Here is a 22,842-nt window from a genome sequence, read left to right as displayed (position 1 = left end):
TTCATCAACAAAATAATAATAATAATTGGTACAAAACCTTAAACCTTTACATTGTGTGAAGATTCTTTCATCTTTAACCCCTTAGATGGCTAGTGCCTGCTGGCAAGCCTAAAGCTTTATTACACACTTCTGTCCTAAAAATAGCTCCACCAGCATTGAAGTGCCTGTAGTTACTGAATAATAAACCTTAGTATGTAATAAGTCTGGGATTTTAAGTGGTCTAAAGAGCTTCTTCAGACCTGCATTTCTCATTTACAAAGATGGTTACTTTAAGAAACATACATTAAAAGGTTCTTTAGGGATCCAAATGCAGTTCTTCTATGCCATTGCTCTAAAGATCCCTTATTTTAAAGAGTGTACTTAGTAATGTAATTGTGCCTCAAACAGCTAATCTTTCATAGCTGTATAATTTTCAATTGTAACATTCATAATCACTAAAGCATTAGATGAAAAGTGATGTTTTTTTTAATGTAGCATGTTTGAAAGGAGCTGTAAAGTGTGGTTTATGTCTCTGTTTGAACTTAATCCTTTCACATTGGAGTTAATTTCATTTATCTGAGAGGCTCTTTTGCCCCTGCCTAAAAGCAGCCTTGGCTGTTACAGCAGACTATCCAAATGCAAGTTATTAAAACAGCGGTAAGTTGAGATCTATTGGTACTTTGACCATCTGGAACAAAGCGTATAGGTTTCAGGTCAATCATGCCATTGACCTGCATATAAACTCTACTCACTATCAAACTTTTAATTAAATGCACTTGAATATAAGTGGTGCTGATATAATTGCCATGTAAAGGATGGCCCTGTTGAGGGGATTAACCTGAAACCTGAGTGAATGCACATTGAAACGTTTTCCTCAGCGTCTAGATTAGATTGATTTCATTGTAATGTGCCCTAGGCAAGAGAGAGCACGGCAGATACATGTTTACCAGTCTCTTCTCTTCCCCTTTCTCCTCTCTCTGTCATATTGTCGTCTTTTGACACCCTTTTTCTGCGGAGACGTGAGTGTGGGATGTACTGTCTTTGTTTTCTTCTTCCCCCTTATCTCTCTCTCTCACTTTCTCTCTTTCTTTCTCGCCCCCACTCATTATCTCTCCTGCTTCAAGGAGATGTACTCTCATTTGCATGTGGGCCCCCGGGGGCCGCACTCTTTATGTGTATCAGGTGATTCATGCTGCTCACTACATAGCTCTTTCACACAGGATTAGATTAAAACCAATCAATCAGCCATAACTGTGAGAAAGCGAGAGAGAGAAAGAGAGAGAGAGAGTGAGAGCTATGTATAACACCCAGCAGGAAAAGTGCTCCACCTCTATTCTCTCCTTTTTTTTCTCCTCTTCTCACCCTCCGTCTCTTAATATTCCCTCGTCCTTTCATACCTGACCCTTTTCTTTCTTCTTCTGAACTCTTGCTTGCTGGAGCTCCTTTTCACATTTTTTTTTTTCATTTTTTCCCCCTCATACATCCATTCTGTTTTTGCTCTCTGTTCTTCCATTGCCCATAGGACTTTGCCAGGTATTGGCAATGTGTCATTTGTGTTCTGTGAGGGATTTTTTTGTATCCTGAACCATCTAGCCTTCTGGTTTCTACCTTTCCGGCTTCGGCAGGCAGAGACTGCAAAGTCCTTTAGCTTGCTAAACCGTAATTTTGTCCAGGGGTGCAAAAAGTGTAGAGAAATTAGTTGGTGGGTGATATGGCAAAAAACTTTAGAAGACCTCAGAATGTTTTCACGATACAGAGTACATATATTCCTATTACGATACAGTGATAGTAGTAATCTGCTCAAATAAAAGTTCACTTTTACTGATGAATGTTTGTGCTGCATAAAATGTAAAAGTCTGAACAGCTCAGTCCTCTTTGAGTGTCCTCCAGAAACACCTCCGTTCTGTTGTGACTGGCTTATCAGTGTTTCTGAAGTTGCATGTGTTTCTGTATGTTCAGCCCTTTTGTGAAATGTAGTGTTGGTGTCGCACTTTGATGAAACTGTTTTCTGAATTTGCAGAGTGTCTCGAACTTTGCAGCGTGTTCGTAAAATGCAGCGTCCATGTTGTCATTTTGATTAAACTTGCTGCTTTTTGCAGCTTGTTTTTATTCGCAGTTTATTGGGTCTTCTCAGCCACCGTGCATATCACAGTATTTGTTAAATAAGAACAGCAAACACACCAGCATTGCCCTGTTTAAAATACTATCAAAAGCTGTAAATACAGTGATTTTTGTTAAAGGGTTCACATACTGTGCTGAGCTAAATTCAATTAAACAGGACTAATTGTTCTTTCTTTGTGATGACATATGCAGTTGTTCAGTCTTCTTATCCACAAAATGCTCAAAAAAGTATATTGTGATTAAATTTTTGATGATATGATAAAATATTGTCATATTTCCCACCAGTATAGGGAAAGTATACACAAATGGTTCTTCAAGGGTTCTTTGGGGAAGGAAATGGTTCTATATAGAACCATGAACACTCAAAGAACCAAATGAATGAGTTAATGGTTCTTTGCATGGTCAAATGGTTCTTCACTATGATGAATTTTATTTATCTCAGTGATAATCACCTCCTGAGTCTGCTGTTTTCCAGCCCATTTGCCCATTTGTCTCCCTTTTTTAGCACAATTGGCCACTCTAAGGATGCCTGTTTCCCTGCTTATGTGTGTGTGTTTTATATAGCACGTCTCTCTGTGGAGCTTAAGCTAACAAATTAAATATGCTTGTGCCTCACATTCATGTTAGCAGCGTTTTATGAAACATTAATATTTTATGATGTATTATGTTATTTGGAAGATAGAAATGATGCTGAAATAAATGCAACAATGAAGTCTCACTAAAATGTCACCTAGAAATTGTAGTAGTAATGATAATATGAGGGTAGATGTCATTATAAGAGGTATTTTGTAGTTTTCTTGTCCCTTTATTTGGATATAAACCTTTTTGACTTATCACCTATTCTGTTTTACTAACCAAGTTCTGCTTAACATACTGACATAAGTGCTTTTAAGGGTGCTTTAAGGTGACCATAATGATAAAATCCAGGAGGCAAATTTAGGTTTACTGTCTTTTTGTCAGCAGGCCAGTTGGCTCTGCTTTGCGTTGCGTTCTCTGAATAATGTTTGTGTGGTGTCTGGTCTCAAGCATAACAAGGCAGTGTTGTTACGAGTGGCCTAATTGGTGTAAAGTCTTGCCTGGTCCAGCTGTGGAGTTGTCATAAGGCCTGTGTATTTGCTCAGTAAAGGAGATGTGGGGGGAAGCTAATGAGCCAGAGCAACAGTAAAGGTCTTCAGCAAAGCACTGTTACACTGCCGCCTTATAATCAACAGAATGAATCAGCATTGAACGTATTGAACCTATTAAACTGCAAACAATCAGGTGTGGCCACTAATTTTACAGTTTGTGGTTTAGCAGTGTATCATGTCACTGTGGTAAAGCTACTACACACCAAACACATCAGGCCTACATACAACATCCAAAAATTTGTGACCACTGGTTTTAATGAAGGTGTGCAAACTGTAAGCCGGCAATACATTTCTATAGAAATGTATAAGAATAGTGTTAGTAGTTCCACACTAAAGCTGTGTGGACTCTCAGGTTCATAAGAAAGCACAAATAGATCTGCTTTTGATTATTAGGACTTGTAGAATGCTAAAGGAAGTTGCTTGTGTCTGCAAACATCCAAAAGGAGTTCTTATTCATATTAAAGGGTACACATATTTCAGTAAAGCCCCCTAACTAACCAAACTAATATTTCAGGAACATTGTTTCTTTAAAGGCCAAGATGTTCTGTGATTTAAACCCAACTATGACTTGATGCTAGAGCTGCTTGATGCTGCTCCTCCAGCACAAGCCAGCTTGCCTCTGCAACACACTGCTGTATCAGTTATGGGATCTGCTCTTGACTTGGGGTCTGAATATACTGCATCCTTACATATGAGAACACACTGAATCTTTGATTTGGTTAAAAAATGAGCACACACTATGCTTAAAACAAATGCTGGGAGGAAAACGTTAACCTGCAAATTAAATCTTGATGTCTGTATCCCATCCAAGCTGGGGGGCTCCCAGCCTATTTAATGGCAAGATAAGGACTGCATTATATTAAATCCAGAACGAGACCAGAAAAATGATAATAGATGACATGTGGTTTGACATTTACACCATGAAAGGCAGTCAGCTTGATCAGTTTTAAAAGGAAGTCATTTAGTTCAGCAGCAGAGTTTTTAATCTAAGACCCCCTTTGTGGATAGCAAATGTGTCATTGTGTTCCCTCTCATCCCCCCACTGGTCAATTCTTTCCCTTATCAAATAAAGAACCAAGTATTACCACAACCGTGTCAATGTTGCAAGCAACTAATACTGACCTCCACATAGAGACCTGACCCTGTTCTATGACATTAGAGATAACCGATCAACTCATATGACTGTGAATTGTGACTTGTTGACATGTATTTCATTTTAATAATGCGCGATAATATCTACCATTTTAAACAAGTACCATCTTTTTTAGATATGGCAGGTTAAATAAACTGACAAAGTAAAAATTTACTAAGTAGAGAAACAGCTTCTGAGATTTTCCTGCAGCCTGTCAGTGGGCCATGGCCCCCAGTTTGAGATCCACTTGTTTAGTTCGCTAATGTATGGAGTATATCCACCCAGTCGCATTATGAAAACTTTTTTATTAGAAAAAGGCGTGGTCTATACAAATGCAATAAATTCATTAAATTAAATCTGTATCAGTAGAGTGTAAAATGAGCTTCTCCAAACTTAACCATCCTGAACCTGATGAGTTTGAACTTGAACTCTCCCCAAGAACATCCATTCTCACTGAGCGTCCAGCCATGTTCTCACTGTGACGCTTTCTGTATGGCTATTGTTCTTAATAAAAGAAACTCTACGTTGTAAAATCTCTACACACATCAGTGATCGCATACGTCAACTGAATTCTTCATTAATGCAAGATATTATAATCATTGTGGTGTTCATAGAATAAGGTTATGTTGAGTGCATGGACTGCCAAACATAGTATTAATAGGTGTATATAAAGTAAACAGTACTAAACATGTACTAAGCTCTCTCTTTCACTCATTTTTTTCAGGAAAGAAGACTGTCTGCATATCCCTTCCTGGAGATCTTTAAAGGAGATTTGATCCACTACATGTGCCCACTGGAGAACCAGGAGAGCTTTGTCGTACCTGAACTTCTGGAGAAGCAAACTGAGGACGAGGACAAACCAAAAGAGGGGAAGGAAGATGAAGACGACAAAGGCGATGAAGTCACAGAGACAGGTAGAACGTTTTGAGGTCACAGGGAGACACAGGCAGAGTGTTAAAGGATACAGTGTTGTTATGAAGTCACCAACACTGGCTTGATGTTGCTGGGAAGTGACATCTACGCCATTGTGATATGCTTTACGTTCAGTGATATGGCATAATGATGTCACAGTGACACGGTAAAGAGTGCAGTGTCCCTTAAACGTGTGTGACACATGTACAAGTCACAGATTGGTAATGGCTATAAGAGGAATCCTTTCTGATGGAGCCAGTCTGCTGAAACTCCTTTTTTTTCTCCCTCTTCATCTCTCATTTTTCTTTAAATGTGCAGCCTAGCTGACCTCCTTTGAGTGTGTACTCTTTGGCTGGTTTCTCTCTCTGTTCATGTCTTCCTCTTTTGCACCTTTCAGGGTCTTTCTTTGAACAGTTTCACCTCTATCAGTAGTTCAGTAAACAAGAAGGCCTTTTTTTATAGTTCAGGGCAGGTCAGAAGCTGTCCGTTGGGTCAGTGGCCAGCAAAATAGGGTGTGTGAGTATACATATTTGATTTTGAAGATATGTGACACAATTTACACTGTACATAAAGTACACTATATGTCCAGAAGTGTCCAGACAGCTATTCCAATAAGTAAATTCAGCTACTTTAAGGTGCACTCATTACTGACTTAGGTATTCAGTTGCACACACCGGCATTACCAGTAGAACTTAAGGTCTCACTTTAATTGGATAGTCCACTATTGTCCCCTATAGATTATCTACAAATGTTCAAATTGTTAACAAACTATCTGTTGAAACTCTTTATTCTAAACAGTGGTGGGATTAGGGTTAGGATTTGGACCAAGGTTAGGGCTAGGACCAGAGTGAGTGTTGGGTTTAGGTTTTGGGTTGAGGTTAAGGTTAGGGTTAGGACTAGAGCCAGGTTTAGAGTTAAAGAAAACTATGGTCAATTTAGAAGATATTTAGTTGAATGTAACTTGAAAGTAAATGAAGTATCTATAAAGCATCTAATGTGTTACCAAACTTAACACTTTGGAGCAGCCTCATACGAGCCTAACGTCACCATACCTAATGCCAAGTGTTGGCTAGAGAGGTATAAAGTGCCCCCCTCCACCCAAGCATTGGCCTGTGTTGCTGCGGAGAACTGCATTCTCTGGAACAACAGAGTCCTTTGGAATGAGTTGGAGTGATCCGGAAGTCATTTAACATTGGTAGCGGACCTCACTAACGTTCTCATGGTTGAATGCAATCAAATCCTCACAGCAGTGTTCCAACATTTAGTGCAAAGCCTTTCCAAAAGAGTAGAGGCTGTTACTGCAGCAAAGAGGGAACAAACTCCTTATTAATAGCTTTAATTTCAGAAGAAACATTGCATGAGCAACAAAGGTTTGGAGACAGTTTGTAGTTCATTCTCTCCCGTGAAGTCAGAGCAATGAATGGCCTTTAAGATTGATGCTAAAGTTCATGGTGTTTTTACTCAGCACAACTCTACACTATCATCATTCCATCTAATGACTGAGCTGCATGCATGCCTGTGTGTTTGTGTGTGTGCGAGCGCGTGTGTGCGCTTGCGTGCCTCTCTTAATTAGAGGCTGATCAATCACAGCTGCTCAGCTGGATCTGACAAGTGCAGGTTGTGAATCAAACTCCTTCATTTGGGAGATTGCAGAGAGCTCAGCTCAGGCCCCTTCCCTCATTTGTCTCCGAGGAAACTTGAACTGCAGAACATTCGATTTGCCCATTAAGCAATGCTTTACCTTCTGCTATGGTCCCAGAGACTGATAATAATGAGATTCTTACAGCTACTGTAACAGACGTCAGGGTCATTCTCCACAGCAGTGACTTATAATAGCACATAGTTGTGCAGCATGGTCAATACTTATGACTTGCGTTAGTAGTTTGTATGAGTGTAGACCTCAGGCTCTGCCACAATACAGTGCTCTTTCAATTTGTAAATGAATGAATATTCAAAATATATCAGATATTAAAAATAAAATACAGTCTATATGGTCAGTACATCCAGCAAATAAGTTTCACTACTAAATCTATATAAAATATACCCTTTTTCACAGTAACCACAAAATGCACTTTCCACCGGTTTTGGAGGTCCTTCAGTTTTAGCACTTAAATTTTTTTTTTCTTTGATAACGTCAATGAATTGGATTTTCATCTGTGTAGGTAAGCGAGCAAATCAGCATACAAAAATATTTTATTGTGTTTAACCCTTAGAACCCCAGGGTCATTTTGGTATTTGGGGCAACTACAATTACAGTTGTAATTATGAAGTATTTACATGAGACAGTCACACATGCCATATGTTATTTTCAGGAGACCCTGGACATGTAAATGCTAACTGAATTTTGATATCTTTATGAATTTGGCTAATTTTTGATTGAACAATTACCTAGCGCCTGCAACATTTTGCAGATTTTTGCTTATACAGATCTTGAAAGTAAGTGTGACTTGTTAAATGCTGTTTTTTTTTTATATATTTTTTTAATTGTGGCAGTTGTACATGAATTTTGGATATCAAGAAAGTTGTAGTTGTTCTGTCTGTTTTAACTCTTTTAGCACTGACGCCTTTGTGAGAGGTATGAATTGTTTTTGCAGCAGAGGGTTCTCACCCGTCCCCTTTCACCCCTTATTGCTTGCTAGCAGCTCAACGCAGGATGACGTCATTTCACACACAGAGAGGGAGAGTTACAGAGAAAAATATTTAATTTGATTATAGTGATGAAAAATATCAGAGTCAACACTAGGGGACCTGCCAGAAAAGGTTCAACTCAACCTAAATCAGGATGGTGTTAAACTTTCATTAGGCTCTACTTGATAGAAATCTGCTTACTATCATATTTCAGTTTTGACCATAAAACAACAGGGGGAAAAAAGACATTGTATTGCAGAATCCTAAAAACAATGTACAATTTCCAAATTTTCACATTATTTCACAGTAGTTTTATGATATGGATTGAAGTTGACAGTGACATCATAGCTCATAGAACTGATCAATCACAATCAATGTCTGTAATTAGTCCTGCAGTTTGATGGTTAGATATGAAATGTTCCGTTGTAGAGGAGCTTACCCAGAGAGAGATGTTCTCATAGAAAGTTATTATGCAAAATTATTGTGAAAATGTTATCTAATGCCTGAAAGATTGTTTTACAATAGTTTTTAGATTACATTTTGGCCTAAAATTTATTTTCTAAAATGCTTTCATGGCAGAGAGGTACATGCAGGCTGTATATATGATTTATTCAATTTTACCATTATCGTTACAAATAAAAACTCGTCTGGGTTTGCAGACACATGGAGATTCACTAGTCATTTTGGATAGCCAATGAAATGTCTATATTTAAGTTGTAGTTTTGCAACCTCTGGTTCTTATCAGCACCACTGTAAAGAAATCTGAGTTGGTAAGTTTATCTTGAAGAACCATCTTTTCTAACTGTGTAGCTTTAGAATCAGTACATAAAGTAGAATCAGTGTGCTATATCAGTGCTGCAGATTTGCATAATTAATGCATCCGTTGCCCTGTCCACAATTTCCCATTAGCATAAAAAGTTGTAGAAAACATCGACTATGACATAAAAGCAGGACATTCTGAAATGCTTTCACTTTCTTGATGTAATTGTATAATAATGATGTATCTAATATGAAATCGTATCTCCTGCATCTCTTATGTTTTATTGTAAAAAATCATACATTTAATCATGTTTAGGGTCAGCAGATGAAGCAATAAAGGTGTGCATTAGTGAAGAGAAGATGGACATTAAGCATTGCTGTGAATGAAGTGTAATCAAAATGAATGAATTATGAAACAGTCCAAATTTGGAATCTGCAACAGATGAGCAGAGAAAATGCTAATTAGATAAAGTATCTGAAGTCAGTTTGTCATGTTGTCAGTGTGATGGACTCTGTGCGTTCTCTAGCCATCACCCAAGTTCTGACCTGCCTCTATTTTAGCTAATTATACTGACCTCACTCACTCTCTCTCTCCCTTTGCTCCTCTTTTCCCCTTCCATCTGTCTCTAATTATCCAATGCTCTCCTTCGGAATTCCTCCTTTCGTCTCAAAGATTTTACTGAACAAAAATCCTGGTGCTCTGTTAACAATCCCACTGGACCCAATTTAGAAACTAATTCAGGCAAATGTTATCTAAGAGGCTTTCCAACACAGGGTGTGCTTCAGTTTAGCAGCTTTGTCAAGACTTGTAGTCAGCCGGCTCAGTCGGCATGCCTCAAAGTAATGCAGGTTTGTCAGAAAGCTTCTCCTGAGGGACCCTGAGACTTGTTTGTATTAAATGCCAGTAAAACAGTGCCTAAAACCTCAAATGTGAAAAAGACACTCTGAAATGATTAATTTTATGTTAAGATACTTTAATGCTTCTATAATTGCTATCATTTAATTAGACAACAAAGAATTTTAAGAATGCATGTGAATATAATGGGACACATACAGTGCTGTGCAAAAGTCAGAGACCACCCTTAATTTATTTCAGTTCCAGTCAAAATGGCCACATTAGGGACATGTTAATCATTTTTCAGCATCAGGAAAAAAAATGGAAAATCCATATTTAACAGAAAAATACACAAAAGCCTCAACAACTATAATAAAAATCAAATTTTCAGTATTAAGTGTGTCCACCCTTTGCCTCTATTACAGCCTCCATTATTTTTGTGAGATTTGCTTTCAATTTTGCAAAAAGAAAATTGGAATGATATTTTTCCACACCTTCAAAGTTCAGTCTTACAAGTTGGTTGCATTTTCTGCTTCTCACGATCCAAGTAACCCTGGATACGTTCAATCATGTTGAGGTCTGGACTCTGGAGTGGTTAGTCCATTGTTCTGAGAACACCAACAGCTTTTTTATTCTATTTCTTTTTTTGTCTATTTCCTTTTCTCAGTAACAGCTTCTTGACAGCTACACATCCATTCAGACTCATAGCGCTGAGTTGTCTTCTCACAGTGGAAGGATGGACAGAAACACCTGTAGATTTTTTGGATCTGAAGCAACAGTGGAGCTTGATTTTTCTCCTGTCTCTCAAAGATGAAAGCTTTACTTAAAGTACTGTTTATCTAATGGGGATGATTTTGGTGGTTGCTGGGTCTTGTGTAGTTGTTAAAAATCACCTTTTCTTTGTATTTATATTAATTTTATTATTTATTTTAATTGTATTTATTTTATTTTAATTTTTTTTTAACTCCAGTTTTAGATACTTGTTTTTCACATATTTTATTTTGACTTTTCCCTTCCTCATGCAAGCAGATTACCTTATGTGTAATCTCAGGAATATCTAGAATTAGTAAAATTAGTAACTTACTGGCTGATTGGGCTGGAAATGAACTAAACAAAGGGTGGTCTGACTTTTGCTCAGTGCTGCATTAACAGTCCTGAAAATGCTGTTTGCTAAGGTGACATACCAGGGCAAACGATAAGGTATAATATGCATCAGGGAACGGAACAACACAAACAGCAAATGATTGTGAGGTAGCAGTCACCATTCGCCTGGCTAAATATAGCTTCACTCCTGTTTCTGAGATGATGTTTAATAGTCATCATTGAGCTCTGATTGACATATCTGGATAGATGTGTTGTTGTGTGACATTATAAACACAATACGAGTGTGTTCCTTCACTCAACACAACAGATCCAGCTCATTGGCTGATTTTCAACCCCTTTTTGAGCTGGATCATGTGTATTGAAACTGGCAGTTGAAACTGTGCAGTTCTGTTCATCAGCAGGGGCAACATTATGAAGCCCTCTTCTAGAGGATCTCGCTCTCCTGCAGTGTGTGTTGACCATTACTGAGTTAAATTTAAGAATTGTGCTATTTTATGAACTAGTAATTGTGATATTACGATCAGCAGAGTTTCACTGGGGGCTTTTTAACTGCTGCTTTATTAGTGTAATATTCTGTAGAAAACCTACCAACCCATTGAAATGACCTTTCATTGCATTGCAGACTAACATTTAAATATTGTGTCACTTTCCATACTTACATATGTTGCCTCCAAATTACTGCAAACATCTGATTTGAGTTGATACATTTATGCACTGTTCAATAATACAGTAAATGAGCTCAGCTGTACTGCCTTTCGAATGGCACAGGATAATTAGCCTCACTTCTGTTTGATTGTAGTGCCTCTGATTTGTTCAGAATAAATTCATTATTTCTCGAAGGCCTGCTTTGCACAGTTGTGCATCTCAGAGTAAAGAGTAAACCATGGCAAACAAAGAACTCTCAGAAAATATCTCCAGACTTACACTGCAGAACATTGGCAAAAATCCTAGTGGTAAAAACTATTACAAACTAGGCTAATCAGCTTGAGGAGATGGCTAACAAGCCAACAAGCTTCCCCGTTAATATTAATTTGGAGTATTTACTGTAAAACTGCAACATTAAAAAGAATATATTACATGGGTTTCTTACAAGCTTCAAATGCCTGTGTTTTTGGTAAATGTGCCAAAATTAGTATTAAATGCAGTACATGTAAGTGAATGAAAATGAGCAAGCTTAGCGCTAACACTGAAAATCCCATAGTGGATATTAGCATTATTGTTACAATGGTAGTTTATTTACACAAGTTGCTTATAAAGTGAAGGTTTCTACATTAAACACTGCTGTATTATGATATCCGCACCTAGTGCATGTTCATTATCATACAGCGTGATTCAGAAAGATTCATCCGATTTCAAAATGATTTATTTCACTTGTAAATCATTACAGAACAATGCAGTAAATTGTAAATGGTTTAAGTGAGCGTAAAGTTTATTATGTAATTTTACAAGTGCTCACTATGAACCTCCTCCAGCTGTACGGACAACATCAATGCCATAGTCAAATTCATCCCAGACTTTTATTGAGCATGTCAGGTGTCACTATACTCATGGCTCTTTCAGTGCGATTTTGGAGATCATCTAGTGTTGTGGAACCAACGACGAACGCTCTGAGCTGTTGGAGGTTCACTGCTGATTAAAATCACGTTACACAGTTATGACGGATTCACTCTTATTGAAGTGGAGAATGCAAAACGCTTTCTGCTCAGGGGTCGCCATCTCCGCACAGACTGAAGGGAGCCATCTTCCGGTGACAGTGAGGAACTCTATGACCCCCTCTTTCAGTTGGTATGTGATTGGTTGCTAGGCGCCTCATGGTTGTAAAAATATGGCGCTTTGAAATTAGATTAATCTTTTGAATCTCTCTGTATGTCAAAGTATATATACAAAAAATGACTGCAGTATAGAATGATGGGCAGCTGAAAGTTTTTAACCTCACTTTGTGGTCCATGGTTGATTGGCAACAGTAGCCTATTCTAAAGAACTACATCTTTTGGCAGAATAATTGTTATTGTGATTATTGTTATTCATATATTATTGAATTTGTTTGAATTTGGCGCTGTTTTATAAAAGCTATTTGAGGCTGTGTGTTTCAGCAGTTTTAGCAAGGTAAGGAGTGTTAGCATTATGTAAAGCAGAGTGCCTGAAACTCCCTTATGTGTGGTGAAATCACTGTAATGCATGGTTTATTGCTTTGGTGCACACCGTCCTCATTTCTACTGTAATGCATAGTGTAGGCAGTCTCTTGGCCTTACTGTACTCTTTTCAGTCTTGGGACATCAAGATAGGTTTTGCAAAATACAGACAGATTCTTGAAGAAAATCACATAATACTAAAAACAGAGTGGAAAGGGAGGCTACCCGTCAGCATGGCAGTGATCCTCAGCACTGTGCCAGAGCAAGTAGCTAAAGAACAAAAAGCTGAACATTCGAGAGCTGCCCTGTCAAAGCTCTGACCTTAATCTGAATGAAAGCCTGTGGAATGACTTGAAGAGCACAGTCCCCTGATAGTCCCCGTACACTCTGACTGAGCTCAAACAGTTCTGTCTTCTCAGATGTGCCCCAGATGTGCTACATTGGTAGATATTATGCATATTAATTTATTTTTCCCCCAGAACAGAAGTTGCAAGTCAATATGTGCTGTGAATAGGGTATGCTTAGATTTTATGCTGTGATGTTATGTTTGTGAAATCAGATGTACTGACCTAAATGGTTTTGTTCTGTTTTGATCTACTGTTCTATTAAAAAACACTCATTATTATTCCTAAAAGATACAGCCCAGAACAGTCTAGCAATTAGACTAAAAGCTAAATGAATGGTATGACTTTTTACTTCTCTATCAGAAATATATCATATCATGGTGCAAAAACCATAATGCATATTGAATGCTGAAATCTGTATATTGTTACACCCCTAGCAAAAAGCTGCCAGTGATTCAACAAAAAGTGCTGAATGAGTTGGAGAATTTGTTTTCACTTGGAGTTTGTGCAGGGCACATTTGGTTTACATTTTTAATCTCATTTAATTGATTTCAGCTTGTTAAACCAGAAAATGAGACAATTTTGGACATAATCCTGGGTGTCCATCTCTCAGAGCCCTTTCTACTGTATCTGAGGCAGGTCAGGAGCTGTCCGGTGCTGAAACTGATAATGAGAAGGAGGGTGAGTTATTAAAATGAGGGGACGTGATTAGATGAACTAAAGACAGTCTGTGAATTGGGGACACGCTTTCAGCATCACACCCCAATCCCCAGTGACCTTTTGCAGAAGTGACAATGATATTTTTGGGGGGGTGTAAGCCAAGCTGTGAACAAATCTACCCACAGTGCTCTGGTCCTCAAGAGGACCAAAAATGCATCATGCACTTCTGAGTGCAGAACAAGTTCGGGCAGCTCATAAGGGCCAAGGCGTCTCAGCCTTAGTCTAATTTAATCTCCTCTGGCTGGTTAAAAGGTTCCTCACAAACTTGTATTTCGTTTTTTCCCCGAGGTCCACTCATGACATCCAGTCAAATGCAGAAGTTTGAACATTTTTGTTGCACAGTTTCTATTTATTTTCTGAATTTAACATATTGGAAAACATAAATTGTGAAATGTACCATATCTTTTGCACAGGTAACGTTTTATTTATTCGTCTGAGGCTCATATCCTGCATTTTTCTTATATTCATATATAATATATAAATATGTAAATGAGCTCTGTTCTCATCGGCTATCCTGTATTGTGCTTCCTTTAAAAGCAGTCTGGACTGAAACACTCCTGTTAATTTCAGTGCAGATGGGTGGAGCTAAACTGCCATAGGCTGAATTGGCAGATATAAGTAAATGCATTGTTTTTTGTGACATCAAAAAAGCAAATGAATTCAACATGGGCTGTTTTTGTATCATTGTTTCCATAAATGTATGGACTGAGGAGTAAGCAGTACATTTTGAAGCTTTAACAGCATAATTTTAGTATTATACACTTCATTTAAAAGGAAAATTTGGTTTTCAAATTTAGCAAATAAGCAGTAATTATGCAGTAAATGTGCAGAGGTGTGTTCCCTGTAGATGATGTGTCAACTTGTTTTCACTTAACTTATATTTCAACAAACCATATAATTTGATTGGGTGTGTAACCTTTAAACTGCATGTGTGGTTTTATGTACCAAAAACAAAATAATAATTTTATTTTACATGATCATTTTCCATCCTATCTTTATACTTTGGAATTTAGCAGGCTGTTTTTGTTACTGTGACTTTAAGACTAATATCACTGTCTGAATAACAAAAAAAATAAATAAATCATGTATATTTTATGTTATTTTTAATTTACCCTGAACACAGCAGCTGTCCTTCACATTGTGTGAAATTTTCCTGATAAATGGATAAATAGATGCTCCAAAATGTTTTTGCTTTCTTCTGTAAAGGTACTATTTTGGAGATGTTTTAGTTTTGGACAACAGCGATATGTAAATTATCTCTCTTCTGATTGCATGCACTGTTTTATGCCTCATTCAGAAAGCAGTCCAGGCTGAAACACTCCTTATAACTTCAGTGTGAATGGGTGGAGCTAAACTGCTGTAGATTGAATCAGCTACAAAAATGAATTATTGAAAACGTGCTGTTTTCCTACTTAGTTTCCATATATAGACAGTATCATCCGGGGAGTAAATGGTATGTTTGTATTATTATTTACATGATATGAGCTCTTTCTTACAAAAAAAAAGTGAGGAAAATTCTTTTTCCATGATTTGAAGACTTTAAAAGGACTGATATTGCTGGGCTGTCCAGGCCACACGGCTGCTGGGCGAAAACTAAGGGTGAAAAATAGGTAAGGGATATATTTAGTGCTTCCTGAAGATGTGGCCTGAACCTGTCCTCAGAATGATATTTAGATGAAAAGATGTGAAGGCCTCTGCAGTGGGAGTATGTCTTCTCCCTTCTGCTCCTTTGGCACTTATTTCCTGATCTTTGATTTGCCTCAGCTCTTACCGTTACCGGAGGTTTATTATCGCCATAAAAAAGGGCATCGATTCAGGTTCCTCCGGGATGATTCATTGCAAGTGAATGACATTTAAGCCTGTTTAGATGGTGGGAAGACTCAAGGTGTGCTGTGGCGCTTTTCTTAATCACTTTTGAAAAGGTCTCACCATGGCTGTGCTTATTTTCTCCCCATCTTCCTTTATGCACAATGAGGAGAGAGCTTTGGCTTAATTGAGATGCCATAACTGATTTGTCGAGAGGAGCAGGATGAGTGAGGGTGAGGAATCAGTTCTCTTGCCGTGAAGCGATACTGACAGCGAGAGGCAAGGGGTCAAACCCAGTGCTCCCTATCAGAGGAGAGATGGATGTAGAATTAGGAGCCTCCTTCTCTCAAACACACTCACACACATGTTTGTTTTCATACAATGTCAGGACATGAGGTCATACATGTGTCCCTTATGTAGTTATTAATGTAGTTCATCACCATTAATTCCGTTTAAAAAGCAGTGCATTTTGTTATAACTAGATAAGTAGACAAAATAAGCTTCATCGAAATGTGTTTATAACTTTCAGGATTCTGTTACATTGTTTTCAGGCCAGATAAACCTGAACATGTGATTTCCATAGAGTGAACAACATCCAGTAAGAGTAACAGTGGCTGCATGTTCCAACTAATGAGTGTATATTTCATGTACACTGACCAGCCATTTCATTAAGTACTTTTCTGTTTCTACCCTCAATGTCCATTTTATCAGCTCCACTTACCATATAGGTGCACTTAATAGTTCTGCAATTAGAGACTTTAGTCCAGCTGTTTCTCTGCATACTTTAGCCCCTTTTTGCCCTGTTTTTCAATGGTCAGGACCCCCACAGGACCACCATAGAGCACGTATTATTTGGGTGGTGGATCAATTTTCAGCACTGCAGTAACACTGACGTGCTGCTGGTGTGTTAGTATGTGTTGCACTGGTACGAGTGGGCATCAAGGAGATAACTGGAACCAAGCTTTGTTCTTCAAACTGGCTCACAATATATCAACTACTCTGTCAATAATAAATTCTTGTACTTTTTACTGTGACGTAATAAGCAAAAGTATAGTAATAGCTAATATAGGTGGTTTTAAATGACATGCTTAGGTGACTAAGAAATCGACAAGGATGTCTTAGAACACAGTTCAGTCTTAGAAGACTTCTGCTTCTCACAATTCAACTAATCCCAAATACAAATTTAGACTTATCAGTCCATAAAAACTTATTCTGCAACTCAGATGTCCAGTTTCAGTGATCTAGAGCAAATTTACTTCTTTTCTGTCTATTTCCTTTTCTCAATAAGGGCTTCTTGACAGCTACACATCCTTTCAGTCTCAGTGCTGAGCTTTTCACAGTGGAGGGTTGGACAGAAACCCCTGTGTATAATGTCAGTGACTTATTTGGGAACAGCTTTGTTTGGAGGACACAGCTGTGATGTGTTGGTTTTAAGATGGCAAGAATGGAAGTCAAGACGCACGAAACTAAAGAGAGGATAAATTGAATACTGATACATTTGATATTTCTTTTTTTCCTGACATTGAAAAATAAATAACTTGCAGTTAATGGCTGTTTTGACTGAAAATAAAATAAATGAAAAAGTGGTCTCTGATTTTGCACAGTACTGAAGATATATGAAAATTTTCTAAGAATAACCAAATAAAGGTGTCGTTGTGGTGCCATAGAAGAACGACTTTTCTGTAAAGAGCCTTTCAGTAGATGTTTATATTTGAAAGAAGACTCTAATGTTTTTCAGTCTAATCTGTAGAGTACAGTAAAGAACAGAAAACCCATTGATTTAAAGCAGCTGCCCATTGACTTCCATTATAAGTGTGTGTCGAGTCAGATTGACTGGAAGTACAGAGAACCACATCAGAATCACTTTCTGTGGTAGTCAACCATACTGATCCAAAAGATACAGATTAGGTTGATGCTGGAGTATTAAAACTCACACACAGGTTTGTTTTTATACAATGTTAGGTTGTGAGGTCATACATGTGTCCCTTATGTAGTTATTAATGTAGTTAATCACCATTAATTTTATTTAAAAAGCAGCGCATTTTGTTATAACTAGATGAGTAGGCAAAATAAGCTTCATTAACATGTATTTATTACATTCAGTAATTTCGTAACATTGTTTTCAGGACAGATGAACCAGAACATGTGATTTCCATAGAGTGAACATAGTTTCCAGTTTCATCACTGACATCCAGAACACACACTTGCCAAGTCTCTTTAATCACAGTGCAGTTATTGTTTTACTAACTCATAGTAACTCATAGTAACATAGTAACCATTCTCAGGTTTTCACACCAAAGGGAAAACATAATAGCTAGTAAAGCTCAGCTCTGACAGTGTATACTGTTCCTGAAATTTGCTTAACCATACACTGGCTCCCCATAGCATTCATAATGTACAAATACTGTAATTACAACACGTATTTTACTTCTACAGCACATTATTAGAAGCAGCTGTTGGAAAATGTAGCAGCCCCCTCAGTGAAGATAGATGTGATGTGTCTAATTTGACTAGTTTGATGGCAAGTCATCTTATTGCTCATCATTAATCACTGGGGCTAGATACATGTGGTTTAATGGAACAGATTAAGGAACCCTCAGTGAAGTGTGAAGAATAGTATGAATCGTTGACTGGCTGCATCAGTAGGAAGTCTTGTAAATGTCATGCAGGGACATGTAAATGGATGTCATGAGGAAAACTTAATATGAGCACATTTCCTCACCGAATGAAGAAAAAATGGTGCTCAGCTGAATCATGTACTGTGTTCACAGAGAATAAAATGATTATGGATGGCTAAAATAGAGTATGAGCAGTTCTTTTCCCTTTTGGTTTTCTGTTTTTACATGTAAACGACTAACTGTTGTTCTACTTTATTCCCATAATTGCCTCTAGAAATCAGGTTGTGTACCGTCTGTTTCATCTTGATTAATGTTGAATTCTCCAGGTGAATCACAGGTGTTTAACACATGTCCTGTCTCTCTTACATCTACGGTGTCTGCTGTTTCTATCTGACGAAACTTCCTTGGGGTCTGCTTTTTTTGACAATATTTGGTGTAGATATGCTCTCAGAGGGGTCTTCTGGCTCAATTAAGATATTGCTTGGCAATTACAGCTCTCACCTGGAGTGTTTCCTAATAACAGCAAAGCTCTTTAAAGTTACACCATTATTAGGGGACTGTAACTCTCTAATGCTGAAACACGTGGCATTTAAAATCTCTGAAAGCCAACAGGTGCAGCTAGGATTTAAAGAGGAATCCCATCAAGTTTTAAAACTTCTGCATTATTCAGTCACTGAGATGTAAACAGAGTGATTTGATGTGAAATGGTTCATTATAGAAAGTTACAACTCAGATTTCTGTACAGTGGTGGTGATAGAAACCAGGAGTTATATGTAATATGTCTAAAACACAAATGTAGCCATTTCATTTACTATTCAAAATGACCAGTAAACCTACACATGGCTTCTGAGGTTTTATATGTAATGCTGATTATGGTGAATTACTGGTAGTTCTAAAAATGACACCAACCTATTAGTACTATTTTGCCCTACAACACCCTGCATGTTGCTCCCATGAATGGCTTTTTATGTTATTGGACAAAATCTTCTCTCAAAACTATCGTGAAACAATGTCTCAGATATCAGTCAGTATATGCAGAACCACACAATAACTTTCTGTCAAATAGATTTTTGAGGAATTAAACTCTTCAGATGAATGTCTGATTCTGGTCACTACCACTGTAAAAATTCTAACTCTTTCGCTAGAACTGAGCATTTCACATCAAACCACTCTATATAACTTTGTTTACAAACTACATTGAAAATGACATTTTAGTTTTGTTAAGTTTAGTTAATTTTTTCACTGAAACAGGGCACAAGAGTGTGTATTGTAAAAGGAGAGGTTACCACTTTATAGCCTTGTGCCGAATTACAATCCATTACAATTACAGCCACTTCAGGTTTTTACACCTCCAACATGCTGGTTAAAGGAATACTCCTCAACCTAATCTCTATCTGCCACATCTGCCATAACACTGCTGATAACTTGTGTGTAGAAAAGAACCTGAAACCTGTGAACTGCACGCTAACCATTATGCTTCTAACATTGTACCATTACCACTCTTCTGTTTGGAAATCTGCACCCATTCCTAAAGGAACAATACAGATTTACAGCTAAATTTACAAACACTTTTGACTGAAGAATTCATGAAATTCTACAAAAAAACTTGTACATATAATTTTGCTTTTGGAATTCAGTAACTGCCCAGTGACTTCTGTTAAAAGTGGGTGTTAAATAGTCAAGTCAAGTCAAGTCGAGTAAAAGTTTATTTATATAGTCCTTTTTTACAACAGGTGTTGTCGCAAAGCAGCTTTACAGAAAAATCTGGGTCCGAAGCCCCATGAGCATCGCCAATGGCAACAGTGGCAAGGAAAAACTCCCTAAGAGCAAGAGGAAGAAACCTTGAGAGGAACCAAGACTCAAAAGGGGAACCCATCCTCCTCTGATCCACACGGGATAGCAAAATAATAACATAAGAGCAAAATAAACAAAATAAAAGGTTTTAACATTAGTATAAAATATTAAAATACAGAAAAGGGGAAAAACAGGTTAAGTAATGGCTCTGATTAAATAGGTCGAGTCTGTGTAGTAGCAGCATCAGGAGGGTCAGTTCATGCAGGTGAGGTTTGCACAGCGCTGTACAGCGAGAAGCTCCAATATGAAAGTTTGTTATTTGAAGATACCTACATAGGAACACTACAGATGAAAGATTTTAATGTGTTCAAAGTATAAAGTGATCATTTTCATATTTTCCTGTATTCCTTCATAGAACTGATGATGATGCTTCATAATAGTGCTGTGAGTGAAAATGATGTAATTTCAGGTGGTTTTAATTATGGTATAAATTCAGGCAGTATTAATCAAAATACAGCATTGATATTTCATGTCCACTACCAACAATGTATATTGGGAAAAAAAAATGTATTTTGGAACAAAACCCTTCAACTTGTCGCTGTCTTGGAGAGGGGTCGAGTTCAATTCCCAGTGATGTTGTGACCCTCAAAGGTGGCTAATAATAGGTGGTATTTTCACTGATACCCATAAAATCTTAATTGCCAACTGATATACCAGTCAGACTGTAGTACTGAGTCAGCAGGTATTTTCTGAGGGAAATGTATCTAAATTATTGTTTGTGTTAATCTACCATACGCTGAAGATCCATCAGATGGAGATTAGAGTGAAAAACATGGGCATGTTCCTTTGAAAATAGATGTTGTCCACATCTGTAAGCAAGCCTGAGCCTTAATAACTCCTCATGTGCAACCTCAAGCCATGCTGCCAATTTTGTGTTGGCTGCTTGTCTTAAATTTGGTGCGCTGTCTAACAGATACTTTGATGTTGTTGCAGGTGAGAGCTGTCGGACAGAGAGCAGTGCAGTGATCCAGGAGGCAGGTGTTTCAGGTGCTGAGAGCAGAGAGGTCGTGGCAGAGCTACCAGTGGAGCAACAGAGTCCAGAGCAGGATGAGGGAGATGGACAGAATGAAGAAGCTGACCAGGGGGCCAAGAGCTCCGGCGAGTCTGTAGGCAGTGGCTCCTCATTTGAAGAACTGGACATGGACATGGAGGAAGCAGAGAAGGAGAGAAAAGACGGAGAGGAGGATCACGTGAAGGACAATGAGGAAAAAGCATGATGAAGGAGGGAGAAAGAAGGGATAGAATATGTAAGAGATGACTTGTGTGTATGGAAATGTGTGTTTGAAGTAGATAACGGAAACTATTTTGTTCCTTAAAGGTGCAATAAGTGATATTTTTTCAGTTTATTTTCATTCATAAATATAATGTGCTTTTCAGTAATGGTCACCTAAACAAGTAGAGCAGTCTTAAAATGTGTAATCAGTAGGTAATAAATGTCAGCCATAGTTTCAATACTTTTTCTTCAAAATAGCCAGGCAGCGGCAGTCTTGGTCTGCACATAGATGATTGTGTTTTTGATTACATCTCTAATGGGCTTTTATATTTAAAATATCAAATGATCAAATCTCACTATTTTAATGTAACACATAATATAACTGCCTCACTACTGACACTAGAAAGTTGTTATATATAGTGTATATACAGTAATCAATATTAAGAAACCATGATTGTTAACCATCTTTAGAAAAGAAAGGCATTCACTAAACTTCTACTCAAATATATGATGTTGTGTAGCTACCGCCCACACATTGGTGTTAATCTTTCATTAAGTTTTATTGAAACATTCTATTTATTGTATCTTTATTGCATCATGAAAGCTGGAAATAATTTTGAAAAAAAGAACCGTTTTTTCATGACAAATAGCCCCTTTGAGGTTCTTGGGATTGACAAAATAAAACACAATGCATTTAGAGCTTTGTATTCTATTTACATACAGTGTAATCGCCTATGCTGCTTTCTCTGAGTTTCTGAAGTAGAAAAGTAACAAAAAAAAAGAAAAGAAAAAAGAGGAAAATTGATCTCTTAGCAGTCATCCATAAAATACTATTTTATTATGGAGGCAAAGGAAGGTAAAGGTTGCTAAAAACTTTGTTTTAATTATAGGTCTTTATAAAACACTCATTTTTCTGCATGTGACAGATGTGCTTGTTGTTGACATCTTTAAAGACGTAAATGAACAAAAGAATTACAGTAACAGTGTAATCTCTTGCTTTTATGCTTTGTTTCTTTATTTTTTGTAATCAGTTATGTTGTATGTGCCACAAACAAGAGGGACGATGTATCTAATGACATTCAAGGCTTGCTGATGTACCGTATACATGTGTAGGTTTGCTCTTAGCTCGGAACTGTAAATGGTTGAAATCTCAATTTAACATGGTAGTTATTTCATTATTTTGATACTGATAATTATTTTTTCAATCTCTTGTAACACTCTGACTGGGGGTCAGTATCTTTAATGTAACTTTAAGGTATGAATCTATAAAGCTTGTGCAAAGAAAACATTTGCCTGTGAGTGTGACTGTGCAGTCTTTAAACTAACCTTTACGACTTTACACCTATATTTATGACTGGTCACTGTACTTTGATTTTACACCAACATGTATGTCTTTACACTAAGATTTATGACTATCATTTGTGACTTTACACTAACAATTATGACTATACACCAACATGTGTCTTTACACTATCATGTATTAGTTTACATTAACATTGAAAACTTTTGTCTTTACACAATCTTTTGTGACTTTACATGGACATTCATGACTATACAC

The 22,842-nt window shown here is 37.4% G+C and overlaps 1 protein-coding gene across 1 annotated transcript in view; it reads left to right on the top strand.

Annotated features, from left to right (window-relative positions):
- tex264a (testis expressed 264, ER-phagy receptor a) overlaps positions 1 to 22,572 on the top strand; it is a 99,538-nt gene extending 76,966 nt beyond the window's left edge. Inside the window, exons 3-4 of the mRNA XM_036570974.1 lie at positions 5,084 to 5,273; positions 21,005 to 22,572. Of these exons, the coding sequence (XP_036426867.1) occupies positions 5,084 to 5,273; positions 21,005 to 21,288 (474 nt within the window). The 3' untranslated portion in view covers positions 21,289 to 22,572. The remainder of the gene's footprint in view (positions 1 to 5,083; positions 5,274 to 21,004) is intronic.
- Positions 22,573 to 22,842: the final 270 nt, after the last annotated feature.

Source organism: Colossoma macropomum, unplaced genomic scaffold (genome assembly GCF_904425465.1).
Source record: "Colossoma macropomum unplaced genomic scaffold, Colossoma_macropomum, whole genome shotgun sequence".
NCBI lineage: Eukaryota > Metazoa > Chordata > Actinopteri > Characiformes > Serrasalmidae > Colossoma > Colossoma macropomum.
This window is presented reverse-complemented; position numbering and strand designations above follow the sequence as displayed.